The sequence below is a fragment of the Salvelinus sp. IW2-2015 genome, linkage group LG4q.1:29 (genome assembly GCF_002910315.2).
Source record: "Salvelinus sp. IW2-2015 linkage group LG4q.1:29, ASM291031v2, whole genome shotgun sequence".
Taxonomy (NCBI): domain Eukaryota; kingdom Metazoa; phylum Chordata; class Actinopteri; order Salmoniformes; family Salmonidae; genus Salvelinus; species Salvelinus sp. IW2-2015.
The window spans coordinates 36738833-36762532 of record NC_036842.1 but is presented as its reverse complement, the minus strand read 5'-3'; the positions used below and the strand labels follow the sequence as shown (position 1 = coordinate 36762532).

Here is a 23700-nt window from a genome sequence, read left to right as displayed (position 1 = left end):
TTGGAAGGAACATTTCTGACAATAAAACGTTTGTCAAGTTTAATTATTATAGCTTCCTTTTGGATATGACGTTTAAGGAGGTTCCACAACCCTGTGTAAGCAGTGCCACTCTAAGGCACTTCCTGCTCTGTGTAGCCTAGATATTAACAGAGATGTTTCTATAGATGCTGTTGTCTGTGCCTATAGCCCATCAGGAGCTGCTCTATAGAATAATTACTGCTGTGGTATTTTTAAGAACCCGCAGCAGTGAGCGAGTCAGCGGCAGGGATGATCGACCCCTGGTACAAAAAAAATTGCGTGTGTGTGAGAGTGGGAGCGAGAGAGACTGGGAGGGAGAGCTCTGTGGCTGTACTCTCCTTTCTGATCCATTCTCAGCCTACGTAATCATTTACACATCTCCCAGTAAATGCTATACATAGCAGCATGGTTTTTCAGAGATTTGTAGGATATTGACAACTTTTCATACATTTTGCGGAATGCTGATTGGTGTATATAGTTTGTCATAGGTTTATTTTATCCATTTATTTCAGAAAATATGAACGATAGTGTTAGGACAATTTTACAGAATAACAAAATTACTTTCTGTTAACGTCCATGTACAGTAGAAAACGTCTTCTGCTAATTTACTTTAAACCTACAGTATTTACATGTCCAATTTTAACTGACGCTGTAAAGCAATTTAGTAGTCACTTGTATAATAAACAGATCGCTTTATCTGATCTGATTAAATTGCAAATGCTGAACAGCTTGTTGCCATGTAAGCCACCCAGATCCACAGTGAATGAATGAGTCCAGTCTGTTGAAGATGTGATTACTGATAGTACAGTAACATGATCAAGTCACATAATGGGACTATAACCCCAAACACTGAATCTTAAATCGGGTCCCAGCAGAGCATGCTAGTGGTTGACTCTGTTGATTTAAGTAGTTCTCATGCTGTGATTTTTAAATTGAAATGTTATCTGAAAAAAGTTAATTCCATTTAGGGATAGTGAAAAACATGCTTGGGTAGTTTTCTGCAACTATTTGCATATTTTCTGTTGTACAGTATTTATTAAGGGTAATAAACTGTATCGCCACCGAGAGTTATAGTCGGGAGCTGTGCTGCAAATCATCCTTATAAAGCTGGTCCTTATCAATCATCTTAGCTTGCTTTATTACTTTAACCTCAGACACCACAATGACGGGCTATGAAATGGGAGAGGTGACACCGAGATGAGTAGGAAAGTGCAGAAAATTCCTTTGTAAGGTTATAGTCATAATTTATTCAGAGTTCATCAACTGTATTAACATAAAGACAATGAGCTCCATATGCTCAGCCTCACAAAACTCCCTCCACAACAGAAAGACCCACAAAACCCCCTCCACAACAGAAAGCCTCACAAAACCCCCTTCACAACAACAGAAAGAACCTCAACAAAACCCTTCACAACAACAGAAAGCCTCACAAAACCCCCTTCACAACAACAGAAAGCCTCCACAAAACCCCCTCACAACAACAGAAAGCCTCACAAAACCCCTTCACAACACACAGAAAGCCTCACAAAACCCCTTCACAACACAGAAAGCCTCACATAAACCCCCTTCACAACAACAGAAAGCCTCACAAAAACCCCCTTCACAACAACAGAAAGCCTCACAAAAACCCCTTCACAACACAACAGAAAGCCTCACAAAACCCCCTTCACAACACAACAGAAAGCCTCACAAAACCCCCTTCACAACACAACAGAAAGCCTCCCACATGTAGCTGGCGGGGCATCAGAGTAGCGTGAGCAATGCGCTCCAAGAAAAACAACTGAAGGTGTGCCTTTCCAAACACTGGGCCGCGAGCCAAATGCACACACTCCGGCTGAATAGATGTAAGCCCTGTAACAGTCTGTTTTGCTGCTGTATTCCTGTTTCAAAATGCATTAACATAAATGTCAATTGTTATGGCAAGTCTCAAACAATACAAAAACACCCATTAGGAAAATGTATTGATTAGAGGTCGTTGCCATTTCTCAACCTCTTTCCACTTATCTCAGGTTACTCAAAGGGTAAATCTACTCAAAAAACATTATCCACTATGATGCTCTGTCCTCATCTAGTCATAAAACCTTTTGATTTGATGGAATCATTACTTAACATAAAACTATTAAAACGGCATCGTAATTGTCAAAGTAAAAGCATGCCTCAATGATGCTGAGGGGAATGGCTATGAGCCTGTGACATTACCAGCTTTAATGATCTGCTGTAGATTTCCACTGAAGGATCTTGGTTAGTACATGAATGGTAGAAATATTGGATGAAATGTAAATGGTAAAGAGAAAAAATATAAAAACTTTCACTTTTTTGAATGAACTTCCCCTTTAATGGCAATTTAAACCAATGATTAGTGTAGTTATATCAGTTGGAAACAGTGTTGATGAGTTAATAATAGCTACTCTGACTATCCTTTTGTGTTTTACAGTCTCATGAGACTAATTTGCTGTGTCTCAATGTTGTAGGGTAATTCATTTTGCCTTGTTGGCCTGTCACACCCACTTTTTTTCCTGGTGGATATATGTGTGGTCTCGGGGTATGTTATGGAAGTGAGTCAGTACATATGGAGGACACAACAGTTGGTCATACTGACAGCCTGCCTGTATTTAGTCATATGGCCAGAGAATGACTACAATCTCATATCTTGCTGCGTTTTGTAAACGCAGGTCTAAAATTAATTAATTTTCATTTCTGCTCGGCTTCGGACTAATTTTGTGTTTCAGTTGCACATCTACACTCGGGTGAGAAATCTTTGCTCTTGTCTTCATGAATGTGGGAATTTCATGTCTGAACAACCATTCTATCAGCAGACAGCGCTCTGAATGTGTAGCTACTTTTCTCCAGTACTTTTCTGTGTACTTTTCTCTGCTAAAATGCAAGCTTAACTTCAGCCAAAACAATAGGAGATGTAGCTGGCTACATCTTTTCTATAATAAACATTAGAAGGTATTATGCCCATGCATTGTTTTTGCAAAATAAAAACATTGCTTTTTCATTGTAAGCTAATTTATGTGTGTGTCTGCTAGCCAAATAGTGTTGTAATCTGCCGAATGTTTTGCACCAATGTATTTGCTGTGAATGAAAACAACTACAGTTGCATGTTCCTGGTCACGTTAATGAAGCCAAAAAAACACGTGCATTTTAGTAAACGCAGGTTTCAATTTCCCCTTCAAAATGATGCTGATTTCTGAAAGTTAATGTGGCCCCTAGATTACACCGCATTTTGACAATCCCAGTTTGATAAAACCAGAAAGCAAGAGGTGACGCAAGAGGTTTCACTCTTGACATAATCTCTGCTTCCCGTCTTAAAGACTCCCATTGTTAGGGTGGAGACATGAGCATCTCCTCATTTTCTACAGATCTCTAATAAAACACAAAGTACCACACAGTGGGAAAGAGGCTGAGCAGGAGACGCCAGGAGACATGGTTCAGCAACATTCTCCCCTGCATACTGTCAAGTAACAGATGGCCAAGATGATTACATCAGGCCACTGCTTCAGTGATCACGTGAAGCCATGTTGATGACGGCAGGCCACTGCTTCAGTGATCACGTGAAGCCATGTTGATGACGGCAGGCCACTGCTTCAGTGATCACGTGAAGCCATGTGACCACAATATGGTAAACACCAGTATAAACTCTTGCTATGTTTCTATACATATTTGGACAACACATTTCATAAGCAGTGAGGATTTATGACGCATGGCTTATATAAAGAGGAATTTGTTCAGATCGTCAAAACACAAGATAACTTGTCTGTGGATTCCATTGTTTAGTTAAGGAATTGGCCAAGAGTTAATTATCGAACCAATGAGCCCCAGCGGTGAACATTAACTGCCATTTTTATTTTAGTCCAACAAATTTCCACAGAACATGGCACATACCCCAAATGAAATGTTTTTGACATTTTCACCGACAGACTCAATCCAACGCCAATGCAACTACATTACAACTCTGAATTTTGTTAAATCAGTGCTTTTGGGTCCATAGTTGTGCAAGATGAAGCTGGTGGCAAGTAAGAGCTGTGATGTTTATTCATAGAAAAACACATGTTCACTGTCCAGAAAATTAAGATTCTCATTTGCAAACCTTAACACCTCACTGAAATGCCAATTTGATCAAGCCTTTTCAAACTCCAGTATGTCATGATTGTTAGTCTTGTTTGTGTTTTATACTCATCCCGCTGACTTGTTTTAGGTTCATTTGAGTGACTGTGTTGCGGGGGAGGGGGCTGTGCTATATTAGGCATGATGGACATTGTGGTTCGTAGTGTGACTTTATTTAGCCAGCCCCTCATTTACATCTTGGCTTGTTGGAATAATTGGAACCAGCTGTGTAATCCCAAGCATTAATAATTTATTTGCATTTAATCTCACTTTGAATTCAGTAATTGCTCTGGATTATTGATTTTGCTCGAATTACGCATTGAATTAATCAGAAGTGGTGTGAAAACAGTGCTGTTTGCTCATTGGGCTAATCAGTCCATTAGGCATCAGGTGTCTACCACAAGCCAGTGACAAAGCCAGAGGTTTCTGCTCAGTGTTGTTTTAACGTGGCAGGTTTGGTGACCTGTGGCAAATTTGATTTAAACTATATACATTTGCCTTAGTTTTGGAAAGGGAGGAGGTTTTGTCCTCTTCCTCCTTCTGTCCCTCCCTCTTCCTCTCTGTGTGTAACGCACAGACGCTGACGTGAGAATCTCACTGGAACTATCGCTCTGAATCCGAACACTAGTAGAGCGATGCTGGAGAAGGCAGCACTGCTGGTGCTTTGAGAGAGTGTGGACGTGTTCTATGATCATTCCTGCCCCGTCTCTCTTGTTGTCTCGGCTTCAGTGAAACACTCTACTACCCGCTACAGGGGCTGGAACAGCGCAGGGTCACTGGGACAGCTGTGCGTCTAGGAGCTTCTCCAGGTCTCTATCGCTACTGCTTGGCCCCGTGTCTGTTTTGGAGCTGTCTTTTTGATTTTTCGGAAATGATCGGAGTCAACAGTGTCCAGGGGACAGGCAGCCATCGGCGGCCCGGCAGCAGCTCGGTCAAATATGGCAGGGAGGAGTCGATGCGTCGGGCCCCGCAGCACCGCTCCAAGTCACTCAAAACGTCCCACTCCACCGAATTTGCATCTGAAAAACATAAGAAGGACAAACTAGAGAAGGACAAACAGAAGGTAAAAAGCATTGCACTGCTTGATTGTAAATCCAGTTTTGGAGATTACATTTTGGGAGATTCAATTAGGAGGAGACGGAGAACAAGCATTGTTTATTCTGAAGTCAAAGGCATGTTTTTTTTCTCGCACGGCATTTACAACTGACTGGAATAGTTTGAATGTATCCAGGCAGCTGGTTTTGAGTTGCATGGTTTGTGCATTGGAGCTTTTCTCCTTAACTCGACATCTGTTTAAATCAATAGTGTTTTTTTGTATTACTGTGGGTGAGGACAGAGCTTTCCAGTAAGTAACCACTTGTTAGACCAGGGACTCTGTCTAGACGTGTTATTGTTGAGTCTGCAGTGTTACTGGTCTTAGGGGACATGCCAGGGATCAAATGGCTGCATTTCTCTCCTGGTTAAATGCTCCTGTTTGTATTTCCACTGAATATAATTTGACCGATTGGGCGCGGCATGGGGCCTTTCAAAGTGATGGATGCTTTCTACCTACCTCCCTTTTCTCTTCTCCTGCTTGCTTGGTTACTGACAGAAGGAAGCGGCCGTGTTGTTGGCCCACTGCGAGTCCAGTGCTTTTGTTTTCTTCTACCCTGATAAACATTGATAACGTTGTCACCTTTCCCTCACCTGTCAATAGATCTTCTCTGTAATGCACTGGATATGAATACCAGCCACCCTGAGATGAACACACTGCTAGTTGTGCATGTAAACATGTAGGCTACATCTATATGCCTCGCTTTATTTAGCCTTATGGTCTTAATGTTTTTAGAGGTGTGTGTGTGTGTGTGTGTGTGTGTGTGTGTGTGTGTGTAAAGGCTTTAGATGTGATGGAAGCTGTCAAGATGTCAATACATAGTTTTGAACCATCATGCACAAGCTCAAAACATTGTTTTGTAAATAATGTATACTAATAGATTTGATTTTCTTCACAGGCCTTGCACAACTCAATCAAAAATGACAAGCTGGAATGGGCCATGTAAGTAAGATTCTATTTTGAATTCTAAACATAAGCATTCATGGGCCAATAGGAGAGCATGTCGATACTGTATATGAATAAAATGTTTATAGCGAGATCTACCCTGGCATCTTCCACTCCCTACTACTGTACCTACTTGAACGAACGAGGTGACGTCTCAGCATTTACACTGCCCCAGTGTACCATTCAAAAGGGCAACATAGCAACCTGATCCAATTAATGAACTCTTTCAGATGGCCCAATTTAATTACATTGGGCACACATTATTTCTGTTGCAGGCCTCGTGAAAATGAATTGGAACCAATGGGCGCCACAGTCAATCTAGTTGGTGGCAGATTAATTGCGCAAATGTACTCCACTGAAAATATGAACTAGTTAAACGATGCAGAGAAATACCGTGTCAATTATGTGTTGCGTAAATCGAGTTCTCCAGGGAGCGAGTTATCGACAATGGAGTGTTCAGTCGATAAGAAATCATGTTTTTATTTATTGTTTGTAGACATTTAAGACGTTTACAACAATGTGCATCAAGTTATACTGGATGACATTGAATTTATAATTTGGGACTCATCTAAAATGACTCATATTGCATCTTAGCATTTTGTTTAAAAAAAAAATCTTAAGGCTAAAGGACTATGTTCAAACAAAGCTGTGAATGTATGTGTTTGTATATCATCCCATGCTAAATGATAGGACAGGTGACAGCTGAGCAGTGTACTGTAATTAGCATTAGAAAAACATGACATTCTGTCTCCCTGATAAAAGTAATAAGGAATGAAGCTGGCCTATTGTGCCATTGGTAATCTACAAAGGCCTCTCAATGAGCTACACCAGGCCAGTGGTGATCTGAAAGGCCTTCGTCACTGCTTGGGACCAGAGTTGTTAGCATTTAGTTCAAATCCGCGCTTCTCCCACAATGTTTCAAACCTCCGTGACCCTGCTGCTTTAATCAGTCTAAGAAGGTTTGCAGACAAATACTGCACTGTATTAACTCAGAGCCAGACATGGACGGATTCAAAGCAAGTGTTCTTAATTCTAGATATTTCTGAAATAGAATATTAATTTTGACCAAGCGAATATACATGGAAGGTGTATCACAATTGCTAAATTTAAACAGAATTCGATACACCTTGTCATTTTTGGAAATCTGTTTGACATGACTGCGTTATGGTAGCTAGCAGAAGAGTGTAGTAGCATTTGCTAACTAACTGTAAACTACCTTAGCTAGCTAATGATCTTGGCTAACTGGGTTGAGACAATTACCAATCTTTGCAAGCAAACAAAAGCTGTCTGCAGTTTTGTTTACATTCTTGCAGTTTGTCATCTCCACTTTCCAAGAATATTAGCCTTCAGTGTTAATTGAGGTGAAGGTTCATTTTTGACATTAAGGGGCCCTAGCCGGAAGATTTTAAATGCCACAGTAGTAAGGGATGTTTAACTTGTCATTGAAAACGTAGCATAGACCGACCCAAAGGATACATTTACATGAAATGGATTACACTTGGTACATAAATGGTTATTGTAGCACTGGTTAAAGTTGAATGTGTTGTGTGATGGAGGAGCCTTCACTGTCCCCTCGCCAAAAATGGCTGCCATGAATGAAAAATACTCCTCTGTTGTCACAGCAACAGTTTTTCTGTTGCGTCACATTAATGTACATACAAAGGCATATAGACAAATTTAGATATTCAGCATGTTACACCAGGTGAATCCTGTTCTTGGACTAAAAAGCATGCTCAATGGAGAAACTAATTTAAAAGTGCTTGATTCCAACAGTAGGCTTAATCTAGGTCCGGGAACCGTCCCTGTCAGGGCATGACCAGTGTAACTAAGCAAGTAGTACATTTTACAAATCCATGTATGAAAGAAGATTGCTTGGGCAAAACCATACCAAAATAATTATATTAGCAATCTTGTAGAAAATGTCTCTTCAATCAAATCAGACCGGCCTGCAGCTACTAAGACCATGGGGACCTTCATGTTGATTAGGAATTTAGTTCAAATTTCATTTAGAATAAAATTATTGAAGGCAGTCCCTCATTGTTTTGAATATGTGTATTGAATCATTTTTTATATGTCCTGGTATTAGAGTAGGCCACCGCTCAAAATGGTGGCCTTGTCTTCAAAGCTGTTATGTCAATATTTAGTTCTGTTTTGTTGCTAGTATCAACTAGGCCTACTTTAAACACAAATGTATACTACACAGCAGTGATGATCAAAAAGTGAGCTGCCAATCATTTGATTAGTTTCTCAAACCTGTTAACAGTGTAGAAGAAGCCCGGACTATCTACATGATGTGTTTAGTGGTGTTTTAGGTAATGGCCCCACTGCAGCATTTCTGACCTGAGCACAGCCCCACAAAGCTTGGCTGCACTCCTGATCCACAGCTGCTCGCCTTTTAATAAGAACATATTCCTTGTGAGCACTGTGGGCCTGCTGGAATAGGTTCACTGAAATAGATTTAGTACTAGTCTGTTATGGCTTTTTGCGGAGCTTTTGTCAAAATTCAGAAGTATTCATAGTTTTACTATTTCACTATGTTTTGGGAGTTCATGGCTCAATTGCAGTGTTGGAACCCAGATCGTATGTCTTTTGAGCATAGCAATTAAACGAAATGGACATGGCAAACTCCAGAGAGACAAGGGAAAGTACATGAGGAAATATATGGCTTTGCTATAATTTACTAGTTTATCTTAAAGATTGTGCGGTCATACCATAACTCTGTCTCGAGACTCCCTGGTGTTGAACTACTTTGCGGAAGATGCAGGGGAAACAGGTGCTAAAACTAAGTTCAGTCCAATTACAGCAATTTATTACCCATATCCCTTTGTTGTTGGGTCAAATAACTCATATCTGTTAACGTTGCTTAATTGCTGCCAACTCTGACACCTCAAGGCGAGTGTGTGATGAGATGTATTACTGAATATGGGACATTATGATTACACTGTAGCTCACTTTGAAGTGCACCAAAAAAACGGGTTGTAATGATACCATTATGAAGCATTTTATGTCATGGTCAGGTTCTATACTGGTTGTTTTGAAGCATTTTATGATGTCAGATTCTAATCTGGCTGCATAGAAGCATTATGATGTCATGGTCAGGTTCTAATCTGGCTGCATAGAAGCATTATGATGTCATGGTCAGGTTCTAATCTGGCTGCATAGAAGCATTATGATGTCATGGTCAGGTTCTAATCTGGCTGCATAGAAGCATTTTATGATGTCATGGTCAGGTTCTAATCTGGCTGCATAGAAGCATTTTATGATGTCATAGTCGGGTTCTACATTTTTTTTTTTTTATCAGGTTTATGTGGGTATATGACCAGATACCTACCAGAATAAGTCTTTCAGGATCTGGTCCTAATCCAGTCATGATGTGATTTTCTGGATTTTTGTTTTAGATTCCGTCTCTCACAGTTGAAGTGTACCTATGATAAAAATTACAGACCTCTACATGCTTTGTAAGTAGGAAACACTGCCGATTTTGCAGGTTATCAAATACTTGTTCTCCCCACTGTGTATATATATATATATATTCATTCATTCAGACCCTTTGCTATGAGACTCAAAATGTAGCTCAGGTGCATCCTGTTTCCATTGATCATCCTTGAGATGTTTCTACAACTTGATTGGAGTCCACCTGTGGTAAATTCAATTTATTGCGCATGATTTGGAAAGTCACACACCTGTCTATATAAGGTCCCACAGTTGACAGTTCATGTCAGAGCAAAACCTAAGACATGAGGTCGAAGGAATTGTCCAAAGAGCCTCGAGACAGGATTGTGTCGAGGCACAGATCTGAGGAAGGCTACCAAAAATTATCTGCAGCATTGAAGGTCCCCAAGAAGACAGTGGCCACCATCATTCTTAAATGGAAGTTTAGAACCATCAAAACTCTTCCTAGAGCTGGCCGCCCAGCCAAACTGAGCAATCGGGGGAGAAGAGCCTTGAACCCGACCAAGAACCCGACGGACACTCTGACAGAGCTACAGAGTTCCTCTGTGGAGATGGAAGAACCTTCCAGAAACACAACCATCTCTGCAGCACTCCACCAATCAGACCTTTATGGTAGTTTGGCCAGATGGAAGCCACTCCTCAGTAAAAGGCACGACAGTCTGCTTGGAGTTTGCCAAAAGACACCTAAAGGACTCCGACCATGAGATACAAGATTCTCTGGTCTGATGAAACCAATATTGAACTCTTTGGCCTGAATGCCAAGCCTCACATCTGGAGGTAACCTGGCACCATCCCTACGGTGAGGCATGGTGGTGGCAGCATCATTCTGTGGGGATGTTTTTCAGCGTCAGGGACTGGGAGACTAGTAAGGATCGAGGGAAAGATGAACGTGGAAAGTACAGAGATCCTTGATGAAAACCTGCTCCAGAGTGCTCAGGACTTCAGTCTGGGGTGACGGTTCACCTTCCAACAGGACAACGACCCTATGCCCACAGCCAAGACAACTCAGGAGTGGCTTTGCAACAAGTCTCAGAATGTCCTTGAGTGCCCCAGCCAGGCCCGGACTTGAACCTGATCAAACACCTCTGGAGAGTCCTGAAAATAGCTGTGAAGCGACGCTCCCCATCCAACGTGACAGATCTTGAGGATCTGCAGAGAGGAATGGGAGAAACTCCCCAAATACAGGTGTGCCAATTTTGTAGCGTCATACCCAAGACTCAAGGCTGTAATCGCTGCTAAAGGTGCTTCAACAAAGTACTGAGCAAAGGGTCTGAATACTTACGTAAAAGTGATATTTCAGTTTATAAAATATATTTTTTGGTTTTGTCATTATGGGGTATTGTGTGTAGATTGATGAGAGGGGGGGGGGGGTAACTATCATCTATTTTAGAATAAGGCTCTAAAGTAACAATATGGAAAAAGTCAAGGGGTCTGAATAGTTTCTGAATACACTGTATATACAGTACCAGTCAAGTTTGGACACCTAATCATTCAAGGGTTTTTATTTTTTACTGTTTCTACATTGTAGAATAATAGTGAAGGTGTGTATGTACTATATGTGTGTGTGTATATATATATGTGTGTGTGTAGTACGTTGGTATGAAACATTTGGTTTGATTTTCCCACATACTGTACAGTATACATGGGGGGGAAAGTCTGAACACCCCTGCACAGTTGTCACCTTTTGCTGCCTTCATTTTAAATCTGTTCTCTTGCAGTGTTACTTAAAGGCCTTGATGCAATCAGGATGGATGATTTGGACTGGATTTCTTTAGCACAGGATTCCTCCTTCTCAGTCTTGTCATACAGGCCAGTATTGTGGAGTGAATGCACTGTTGATCCATGCATAGTTTTCTCACCGCTCAGCCAATGAACTCGGTTGCTGTTTTAAAAGCAGTGATATCCCTGAGCAGGTTGTATTCATTACAACCCGAGTTGTGCAGCGGTCTAAGGCACTGTATCTCCGTGCTAGAGGCGTCACTACAGACCCTGGTTCGATCCTGGGCTGTGTCACAAACGGTTGTGATCAGGAGTCCCATATGGCGGTGCACAATTGGCCCAGCGTCGTCCGGATTAGGTCAGGGTTTGACCGGGGTAGGCCGGTTGTAAATAAGAATTTGTTAAATAAAGATTAAGTAAAAAAATATATAAACATTCCACGACTCAGTTAGGATGGACAGACAGATCTGTCTGGGTGATATGATACTTCATCCACAGATGTAATTACCATACGTGACCGTACTCAAAGGGATATTTATGTCTTGGAATTATTTCATAACCTTCCTCTGATCTGTGGCTGTTGAATGTGAAATTTGTGCAAGGGTGTACTATAGACCTTGACTAGGCAGGCACTGTAACTATCTCCTTAAATTATCTGGGTGGAATACTGCATTAATCCTTTTTCATTTTGTTCACTGAGAACTATATTTGAGTTTCAAAATCACCAACAGTTCCATGTTCGTGAATAGAAACTGACACTCAAAGATCAAACTCATTGGTGTAATGGCATTGTGTTCTGTGTGTGGTGCTGTACTACCCAGTGATTGTGTGTGTGCACCATGGTGTGCCATGACACGGAGGTTCCAGAATTGATTGTGATGAAGGCGGACAGGGTGTTGTTAGTAGAGCTGTCTGACTGGGGCTGTTGTTCCGACTGCACAAACACCCCCACTGTGAGTCCCCTAGTGAAAGCATAGGACGCCAACAAAGCACCAAACAACATTCTAAGTGGTCAATAGTACATAATTTACTACTACAGTGGAGTGGTTCAGTAGGGTATACTACGACAGCGGAGTGGTTCAGTAGGGTATACTACGACAGCGGAGTGGTTCAGTAGGATATACTACGACAGCGGAAGGTGGTTCAGTAGGATATACTACGACAGCGGAGTGGTTCAGTAGGATATACTATACGACAGCGGAGTGGTTCAGTAGGATATACTACGACAGCGGAGTGGTTCAGTAGGATATACTCGACAGCGAGTGGTTCAGTAGGGTATACTACGACAGCGGAGTGGTTCAGTAGGTATATACTACGACAGCGGAGTGGTTCAGTAAGGAATATACTACGACAGCGGAGTGGTTCAGTAGGATATACTACGACAGTGGAGTGGTTCAGTAGGATATACTACGACAGTGGAGTGGTTCAGTAGAAAGCTCCAAGAGCACAGCCTCTGTTCCACTAGAAAATAACCCAAATGATGGGAGGAGAAAAAAGCCAAATTGCCTCTATCCATTCAGGGAGTATGATTAAAGTTAGTATGCCTCTTACCTAGCCAACATCCGTAACACAGAATCCTATTTGTTGGTTTTATTTCCAGAGATGGAGATGAGCTGAAGAAGTCTCTGTCTGAGCTGGCAGACAACAAGGACAATAAAAGTATCACACGGATCAGCAGTGGCAGTAACCCCTTCCTGGACATTGCCCACGACCCCAACGCCGCAGTCTACAAAACAGGCTTCCTGGCACGCAAAATCCACGCCGACATGGACGGCAAGAAAAGTAAGTGATCAATGCGTCTTAGACTGATTTTTCTCAGTGTTCTTTTGAAGTATGCCTTCAGATGAACCCAGGCCGGACCATTTTAAATGTCCCATACAGTATGTAACACATGGTTTTTAAAATGGCGATGTGCTCAGCATGTATTTCATATGCCCACTCAGGTTATTATTAGCATTCTGTGGGTTCCTAACTAGCCTCAGTCAGAGAAACATATTTTTCAAATTTATACCATTTTAATGAGGGATGGGATTTTGGGGCATTTTGAAATGCTGATTTGCTTCAGCCTCTCGATTCCAAGACTAAGCGTTGTGACAAACCTCTGCTCTCTAGGATCCCCCTAATGGACAATTTCCCTGTCTGAAGCTCCAGATTCCACCTCGACCTTCAGATTGTGATGTATGTCTGGAAACAGAGGAGATAAATAGGTCGTTAATATAATTGCTGCGTAATGCGAAACCCCTAACGGGTGCACTTTAGATGCAGAGCCTGCCGGCTAACCCGACGAGAATGGATGGTGTTGGTGTTTCACATCCATTTATCTCTGGGCACTAATGACTTTACCTGCTGACTTATTAGCACTGCGCTTTATGCCTGCAGAAAACCATCCAGATTACAGTCAATATCTGCTGCACAGGGTAACCCGGCTTTTTTATACAAGAGTTTAATTTACTTCCAAGATACCACGATGGCTTTCCAACTGATAGTAAATATATTGAAATATATGGCATGAAACGAGAGGTCACCGGTTAAAGTGTTAGAAGCTGCTTGATTAATGTCTTTGATAAATGTTTAATATTCCGTATCGGGTCCTGTCGTCGAGGTTTATATGTACACCATGCAGATTTTTTACAATGGCCTATTTAAATTCTGGACACAGCTCGTGGGAGATAAGTCACCCAAAATGAAGCCGTCTCTATGGTCAATGTAAATAACTATAGTGATGCCTTTCAGAGCAGGCCGGTTTCAGGTACGTTCTTCCAAGCCAGGATCATTCCAAACGGTCAGACCTTTCCTCCAATATTTTCCATACCCCTGGACGGTTATTAACTTCCTGTACCATTCCATGCCGGGAACACAATGGCGTTTAAAAGCAGCTCTGGTTACGAGTGTCAACTCATTTCTGATCCCCGCTAATCACATGATGCCCTGTAAGAATGCACGTCGTTGTCCCACGTGGCTGCTGTAGTCGGGCTGCAACATTATGACCAGCTAGAGACGAGATTCTCCCAACTTCGGACTCTAGGTTCTGCTTCCCAAATGGCACCCTACTCCCTATATAGTGCACTCTATGGGTCATGGTCAACAGTTAAAGGAATAGGGTGTAATTTAGGGTGCAGCCCTAGGCACTGCTCGGTATGAATGCCATGTCCCACACGAGAGTGGCACGGCTGAAAATACACTTTTTAAATGTTTGTTACGCCACATTTTTTTTATCTTCCAACTGAATGATTTAGGTTACTTTTGGGTCATGCTAAATTGTTCATAAACTGATTTGAGTTTTGTTTTGATCTGTTGTTGAAGTCAAAATCATGAAAGAAGGATTTTAAAGTAATGGGGCAGACCTGAAATTTTATTCCAGAACTGGGCTTGATTCATTCCGATTCCTGACAGGAATCTCTCTATATGAATTCCTTATTTGACTGGAATTAAATGATTGTCCCCAACATTGAAACAGATCGTATCAGTGATTAACACAACAGATTAGAGATGAAATTGCAATTGAACATTACTTCTGCTCCTACACAAATAATATTGTACCTAATAATCATAATTCTCTTTTAAAATGATGTTGGTCACTAAAATGTTCCCTTTCATTTTCCAGCACCAAGAGGAAAGCGAGGCTGGAAAACATTCTATGCTGTTCTCAAAGGAATGATCCTCTACTTGCAGAAGGTAATACAATGCTATGTATACCACCTTGAATTAAGCTTTCTGTAACATTTGTGGTCGCTGCTCAGGTTAACATGTCATTGATGACACTGAGTTGACTATGTCCATTCTATTTGTCCATTCATGGGGCGGCAGGTAGCCTAGCGGTTAAGAACGTTGTGCCAGTAACCGAAACGTTGCTGGTTCGAATACCCCCCCCCCCCCCCAGCGGACTAGGTGAAAAATCTGTGTATCTGCCCTTGAGCAAGGCACTTAACCCTAATTGCTCCTGTAAGTCGCTCTGTAAATGTAAAAAGCATTAAATGTTGCTAATCATTTTATTAACACCATATGTTCCACACAGTGCACATAGTTCCATATACTACCCATATGTTTCCAACTACGGATGTTAATAGTAAACTGTTAATCGGTTAGCCGCCGAAAATACATTTGACCGGTCATGCATATCAGTCTAAAGGTTCATTTGCATAATTTAGTTGAATTAAATTGGCGAGTGTGTATTTTCGTTAATAGTAAACCCGGTCATTGTGCAGCAAACAACAATTGTAAATGCGATGGTGTGTTAAACTGTTGATTACCACGATTTAAAAAGCTATTTTTATTTCTCAATCTCAACTCGTAATTAAAGTACGCCTCGCATTCGCTATTTGAGTGCATAGGCTGTAGTCAACAGAAGGCGCGCAGTTATTTTATAAAGACTTCCTCGTGCCATTAACCGGCATTTCTCTCCTGTTCTATTGGCTTTCATATCACCTTTCTTTCGTTGTCCAGAAGCCAAAGGCACAATCCTAGTCATATTAGCAACCCATCCTTGTTGCTATTAGATTCCCCCTCTAAGTTTCTAAGGAATATTTTCATCTCTGTCACACATGGAACCTCTTGCATTCAGAACAGTTCTCCTGCTAATTGCGTTTTGGCAAATGTCGTTTTATTAGTTGCTTCATTACAGCAGTTGCATGTTCAATAATAACATTATAGCCTTTTGACTGGAAGACGATAGGCTTGCTATTGTTGCACGTTTCCATTAAGCTGTGTTAATGACAAAAGGCTCTTTGTATGCATGCATCGTATTTTCTGTTGGTCTTGTTACTGTTCGTTGACCGGTTAATGAGGGTCAGTTAGTCGGCACCGAAATTTGTATCCCTTTTTCCAACCTTATCAAACCCCTGATCCTAGGCCAGCTCTTACTGTCTGGACTGCCAGATAGGCACAGAGTCAACCCACATTGGTCCTCTCACTGGGCCAGGATCAGTGCAGAGCAGATATCATGTCCAATGCTGCAGCTAAGCTGCTTGTGAGGACACAGTCATGTTCAGTAGGGAGAAAACGTTTTGAAGGACTTTAACGACCTGAAATTGAGAACACAGTTAAGAATACAGATTTTTGTCTACTGTTGCAAAACCTTCTGGTATGGTACAGTGACCCTTCGGGGCACAACCCAAATGGCACTGCCAAGGCAAAAAAAGGCTATTGTATTATTTTGATGTTCTCTGGTAGTCAAATACCCCACCCCTGTTAGACACCCCACCCCTGTCTGTGTCAGTTTTGGGAGGGGAAGTTATTGTTACGAGTCCTCTTACGTTACCAACCAGAGCAACTTAATTATTCCAGCATGGATGATCTCTAATGGCTACAGATGGGACCAGTCAACATGTCACTGCTCTTGTGACCAGCATCCATTCTGCCACATCACTAACAGATGCAGCTATTCATTATCAACATCTGTAGTAGAATATTGGATTACATTTTAATATCTGAAGTGGCACAGACAAAATGTTTCCTAATGTAAAATGACCTTATCATGTTAAACATGGTCCTTATTAAAACCTTATCATCATAAACATGGTCCTTATTACAAACCTTTATCATGCTAAACATGGGCCTTATTAAAACCTTATCATGGCTAAACATGGTCGCTTATAAAACCTTATCAATGCTAAACATGGTCCTTATTAAAACTTATCATGCTAAACATGGCCTTATTAAAACTCTTTCATGCTAAACATGGGCCTTATTAAAACCTTGTCCATGCTAAACATGTCCTTATTAAAACCTTAGTCATGCTAAACATGGGCCTTATTAAAACCTTGTCATGCTAAACATGTCCTTATTAAACCTGTATCATGGCTAAACATGGGTCCCTTATTAAACATGTCATGCCTTAAAACATGGTCCTTATTAAAACCTTTCATGCTAAACATGGGCCTTATTAAAGAACCTTAATCATGCTAAACATGGCCTTATTAAAACCTTATCATGCATAACATGGTCCTTATTAAAACTTGTTCATGCTAAACATGGTCCTTATTTAAACCTTATCATGCTAACATGGGCCTTTTAAAACCTTATCATGCTAAACATTGTCCCTTATTAAAACCTTATCATGCGTAAACATGCGGCTTATTAAAACCTATATTCATGCTAAACATGTGGCCTTATTAAAACCTTTCATGGCTAAACATGGGCCTTATTAAAACCTTTCATGCTAACATGGTCCTTTATTAAAACCTTATCATCATAAACATTGGTCCTATTAAAACCTTATCATCATAAACATGGTCCTTATTAAAAACCTTATCATGCTAAACATGGCCTTATTAAAACCTTATCCATGCTAAACCATGGGTCCTTATAAAACCTTATCTTGCAACATGGTCCGTTATTAAAACCTTATTATCAACATGGTCCTTATTAAAACCTTATCATCATAAACATGGTCCTTATTAAAACCTTTCATGCTAACATGTCCTTATTAAAACCTTATCATGCTAAACATGTCCTTATTAAAACCTTATCATCAAAATGTCCTTATTAAAACCTTATCATGCTAAACATGGGTCCTTATTAAACCTTATCATGCATAAACATGTGGTCCTTATTAAAACCTTATCATGCTAAACATGGGCCTTATTAAAACCTTATCATGCTAAACATGGGCCTTATTAAAACCTTATCATGCTAAACATGGTCCTTATTAAACTTATCCATGCTAAACATGGTCCTTATTTAAAACACTTTCATGTGTAAATCGTCCTTATTAAACCTTATCATGCTAAACATGGTCCTATTTAAACCTTGTCATGCTAAACATGGTCCTTATTAAAACCTCTATTCATTGCTAAAAACATGGGTCCTTATTGAAAACCACTATGCTCATGCTAACTGGTCCTTATGAAACTTATCATGCAAACATGTCCTTATGAAAACCTTATCATGCTAAACATGGGCCTTCATTAAGAACCTTATCCTGCTAAACACATGGTTTATGTTAAACCTTGTATGCTAAAATGGTCTTATGAAAACTTATCATGCTAACATGGTCCTTATGAAAAACACTTAATCATGCCTAAACAATGGCCTATTAAAACCTTGACCAAACCCATCGCGAGGTTTGGAGAACTTGTTTCTCCTTGTGACTGATTTCAATCCCGTACGATGACAGATTGAGCCCTGTAGCCCCTGCCGTCTCTGTACGCCTGCCACCCGCCTCTCCTGCCTCCCCCCCCCACATGCGCGAAGCCTGGCGCCGCTGCTCCTGTAAGCCTCGGCTGCCTCGGAGCTGGGCGCTGTCTGTATGCTGGCGCCGCTTGCTCTGTAGCCTGGCGCCGCTGCTCTGTAGCCTGCGCCGCTGCTTCTGTAGCACTCGGCCGCCGCTGCTCTGGTAGCCTGGCGCCGCTGCTCTGTAGCCTGGGCGCCGCTGCTCTGTAGCCTGGCGCCGCTGCTCTGTAGCTGGCGCGCTGCTCTGTAGCCTGGCGCCGCTGCTCTGTACCTGGCGCCGCTGCTCTGTAGCCTGGCGCCGCTTGCTCTGTAGACCTTGGTGGCCGCTGCTCTGTAGCCTGGCGCCGCTGCTCTGTAGCCTGGCGCCGCTGCTCTGTAGCCTGGCGCCGCTGCTCTGTAGCCTGGTGCCGCTGCAAAGCACAGATTGTAAATAGCTAGGAAACCGGCAGTCTTGAAGTTTGTGTTTCTACTTCTGTGTGCTGATTTTGATGCCTGGCTGCAAGAGGTTGCTGTGGTATTGTCGGCTAATGACCAATGACGTTGCAGCTACATTAACTTTGGAGTAGCAATCACCGCAAATTAATCTGTGTGCCTCGTCAATACGCTCTGGGAAGCAGAGAATAATTTGTCCTACGTTTATAATGTGAACTCCTGTGACATGTGGAGGCAGTGAGGTGCTCAGACTTGCCACCAGCTCTAGGACTCATCACAACACCTGAGAACACTGAGTGACAATCACGACTGGCAGAGGTCAATTGCACTTCCCTTTAGTACATCACACACACAGGAAGTTACATAAACTACCCCTGAAATTCAGTAATGGTTCTTACGAAACATTATGCTCTGGAGATGTATGGAAGGCTCCTTTAAAGATAATAAAAGGTTGCCAGTACTCCTACATATCTGAATAATGTAAATCCTGATGCATATTTTGCATAACTGTTCAACTGTTTTATAACCGAATTCAGGGTCAACATAGTGCATTCCGCTTGTTGACATGGTTATGAACTGTCTATGGTGTAAATTGGATGGAGTGTGCACTTGTAGAGGCTTTAAGTGCAGTTTTATTGCAGGGCAAAACAGACTGATTGTGTTCATCTATTTTTCTATGTCCTATTCCAGTTTCATATTATCTTGATCTGATGCCGTGTGTTTTACTGTAGATACTGGTGTTTTATTGTAGGGAGACTGGTGTTTTATTGTAGGGAGACTGGTGGTTTACTGTAGGGACGCTGTGGTGTCTTACTGTAGGGACGCCACTGTAGGGACGCTGTGGTGTTTTAGGGGTGGACGCTGTGTTAGACTTGTGTTTTACTGTCGACTCTAGGGTATTTTGTATTGTATTTGGAAGGAAAATACATTGAGAAGATTGTGTAGTATTGGTGATTTTAATGAATGAATTTGCATGCTATTGAAAAATGACACTGCTTTGAATTATTGTTGGTGAAGGATGACCGGCAGGGCTCTAGATTATAAATTCAGAACGACTAAACTTTTCCATGTAGTGCGATCGACAGCAGGAATATTGAATCTCTGGGATGTTAGGCAAATGATCAACCGTAACCTATTGAATCTCTGGGATGTTAGGCAAATGATCAACCATAACCTATTAAGGTTAAATCATCAATTGTAACCTATTGAAGCTAAATGATCAACTGTAACCTATTGAATCTTGGGGATGTTAGGCTAAATGATAAACTCTAACCTTGATATGCCACCTGACAGATTTACTGTTATCAGCACCCCAGTCAATACTGTTTACCATTCTCCACACATCTGTCAATGCACTGAGGCGCAAAGGTGTGAGGTGATTTCATATTAATCCCCACCCCTCGTATTCAGACACCTCTGTCTTGTCAAGTTAGATTTGTTGATGAAGTCAGTTCAACTACTTTGTCATCTTTTGAGCCATCCTGAGTCACTATTCTGTGTCATTTGGGTTCTGTATGCCGTGAGGGGTCACTGGAGGAACTGTTTTATGACACAAAACAAAAAGGTTTGACGAACTTCACACTGGCCTACACAGAAGGTCATGGGTTGCATTCATATCATTCACTCCTGTTGCATTTAAAAGCATTGGATTGGTGCTAGAGGTCGACCGATTAATTAGGGCCGATTTCAAGTTTTCATAACAGTCGGTAATCGGCATTTTTGGATGCATTTTTGGATGCAAGGAGCCAAGGTAAGTTGCTAGCTATCTTAACTTGTAAAAAACAATCAATTTTAACATAATCACTAGTTAACTACACATGGTTGATGATATTACTAGTTTATCTAGCTTGCCCTGCGTTGCATATAATCGATGCGGTGCCTGTTAATTTATCATTGAATCATAGCCTGCTTTTCCAAACGGGTGATGATTTAACAAGCGCATTCGCGAAAAAGGACTGTCGTTGCACCAATGTGTACCTAACCATAAACATCAATGCCTTTCTTAAAATCAATACACAAGTATATTTTTTAAACCTGCATATTTAGTTAATATTGCCTGCTAACAATAATTTATTTTAACTGGGGAAATCGTGTCACTTCTCTTGCGTTTATTGCACGCAGAGTCAGGGTATATGCAGCAGTTTGGGCCGCCTGGCTCGTTGCGAACTGTGTGAAGACCATTTCTTCCTAACAAAGACCGTCATTATTTTGCCAGAATTTTACATAATTATGACATAATATTGAAGGTTGTGCAATGGAGCAGCAACATTTAGACTTAAGGATGCCACCCGTTCGATAAATACGGAACGGTTCCGTATTTCACTGAAAGAATAAACGTTTTGTTTTCGAAATGATAGTTTCCGGATTTGACAATATTAATGACCTAAGGCTCATATTTCTGTGTTTATTATATTATAATTAAGTCTATGATTTGATAGAGCAGTCTGACTGAGCGGTGGTAGACAGCAGCAGGCTCGTAAGCATTCATTCAAACAGCACTTTCCTGCGTTTGCCAGCAGCTCTTCGCTGTGCTTCAAGCATTGCGCTGTTTATGACTTCAAGCCTATCAACTCTCGAGATTAGGCTGGCAATACTATAGTGTCTATAAGAACATCCAATAGTCAAAGGTATATGAAATACAAATGGTATAGAGAGAGAGTCCTATAATTCCTATAATAACTACAACCTAAAACTTCTTAACTGGGAATATTGAAAACTCATGTTAAAGGAACCACCAGCTTTCATATGTTCTGAGCAAGGAACTTAAACGTCATCTTTTTTACATGGCACATAATGCACTTTTACTTTCTTCTCCAACGCTGTGTTTTTGCATTATTTAAACCAAATTGAACATGTTTCATTATTTATTTGAGACTAAATTGATTTTATTCATGTATTATATTACATTAAAATACGTTTTCATTCAGTATTGTTGTAATTGTCATTATTACAAATATATATATAAAAATCGGCCGATTATATTTGTTATCGCCTTTTTTTGGTCCTCCAATAATCGGTATCGGCGTTGAAAAATCATAAATGGTCGACCTCTAATTGGTGCAAGCATGGCTGGAAAATGCACTCTTCTGGAGAAGAGTTTAGAGCAGGGGTGGTCAACAGGCAGGGATTTATTTTTTTGCCCCCCTAGTTTAGAAATGTTTTTTGGCGTTTTGTGCAAAAAATGTTTTTAATTTAGGAAATCTGTATCCAAGTATTCCCACAAAGATGTGATCGTGTCTCAGTGTTATTATTATTTTTAAATACAATCTATTTGGGGGCTTAGTTGTGGTCAATTCACAGTGTAAAAATGATTTTCTAACCCCCCCCCGAACCATCTCCGACTTAGTATCATATACCCAGTGGGAAAAATGGAACAGTGAGACATGACGTTACTTTATGGTTGGGAACTATTTTTCTGGTTGAGAAAATGTCATATGATTACATCCAACTGGTTTCTTGTGCAGTGTAGAGGTGTGTGACCCAATGCCTGATTTTCTGTTGTCTCCTACCCTCCCACAGGACGAGTACAAGGCTGAGAAGGCCCTCTCAGAGGAGGACCTAAAGAATGCCATCAGCATCCACCACGCCTTGTCCATCAAAGCCGTGGACTACGAGAAGAAGCCCAACGTGCTCAAGCTCAAGACAGCCGACTGGAGGGTCTTCCTCTTCCAGGCCCAGTAAGTTGGCTCCGGAGTGAAGTTTACCCTAGGGTGATCTAGGATCAGCGTTCCCTCCAATTCTAACCTGAACCATTAGTGGGAGAAATGCAAAACTGCCCCCCAGTTCAGCGTCTAGGGGAAACTTCACCTTTTATCCTTAAATTGCAGACCGCCGCCTCTGCCATCGGGTGGCACAATTTACTGAAGCAAAACAACCCAACGTTATTTCCAGTAGAGCAAGAGAGACGAGGGAGAGAAGGACCACTTCTGGAAGCAAAATGTCATTTCACGCTTGGCTTCAAGCGCAGTGAAAATCCATTTGTCTTGGCCATTACTCTGTCCAAAGTCTATTGTTGTTGGTTTCCTTTGTTCCCTCATCATGGAATATTCCAGGTGCCTAATAGAGGTGCTTATCAATGAAGAAGATAGGACCTCCTCCTGGGATGTGCTTCCATGATGCATAAATGAACAGTGGCACAGTTGGGTTGTATTTCTATATAGTTCACCTTACTCGATCAACTTTGAACGATTCTTTTCCCCATCACAACCTAACACTTTGCTATTCCAGGGAAAATTGTTTGCGGCTTTAGCCTGAATTTGGTTGAATACCAAAGCTGTGTTTTATTCAAAATGTTCCCATATAAAGTCTCAAAAGCAAAGGGCTGCTTTTGTAAGTTGTTTATTTGTCTCTGTTTCCCAACAGGAGCCCAGAGGAAATGGACTCTTGGATCAGAGTAGTCAACTCTGTGGCGGCCATGTTCTCTGCCCCCTCGTTCCCCGCCGCCATTGGCTCTCAGAAGAAATTCAGCCGTCCACTGCTACCGGCCACCACCACGAGGATGTCACAGGTACGGTAGAGCCTCCAGAACCACCACCTCTGGAATATCACCGCTACCTACAGTACCAGTCCAATGTTTGGACACACCTACTCATTCAATGGTTTTTCTTTATTTGTACTATTTTCTACATTGTAGAATAATAGGGAAGACATCAAAACTATGAAATAACACAAATGAAATCATGTAGTAACCAAAAAAGTGTTAAAATATTATTCAAAGGAGCCGCCCTTTGCCTTGATAACATCTTTGCACGATCTTGGCA

General features: G+C 41.3%; 1 protein-coding gene across 8 annotated transcripts in view; it reads left to right on the top strand.

The window, feature by feature from the left end:
- psd3l (pleckstrin and Sec7 domain containing 3, like) overlaps nucleotides 1-23700 on the top strand; it is a 144810-nt gene that overhangs the window by 107628 nt on the left and 13482 nt on the right. For 7 of the 8 annotated variants that reach the window (XM_023984628.1, XM_023984627.2, XM_070442883.1 and 4 more), the window contains 5 exons: nucleotides 6120-6163; nucleotides 12939-13120; nucleotides 14943-15013; nucleotides 22460-22617; nucleotides 23303-23447. In XM_023984628.1, coding sequence (XP_023840396.1) covers nucleotides 6120-6163; nucleotides 12939-13120; nucleotides 14943-15013; nucleotides 22460-22617; nucleotides 23303-23447 — 600 coding nt within the window. Of the gene's footprint in view, nucleotides 1-4663; nucleotides 5192-6119; nucleotides 6164-12938; nucleotides 13121-14942; nucleotides 15014-22459; nucleotides 22618-23302; nucleotides 23448-23700 lie in introns of those variants that run through there. The other variant, XM_070442885.1, reaches the window with a different exon arrangement.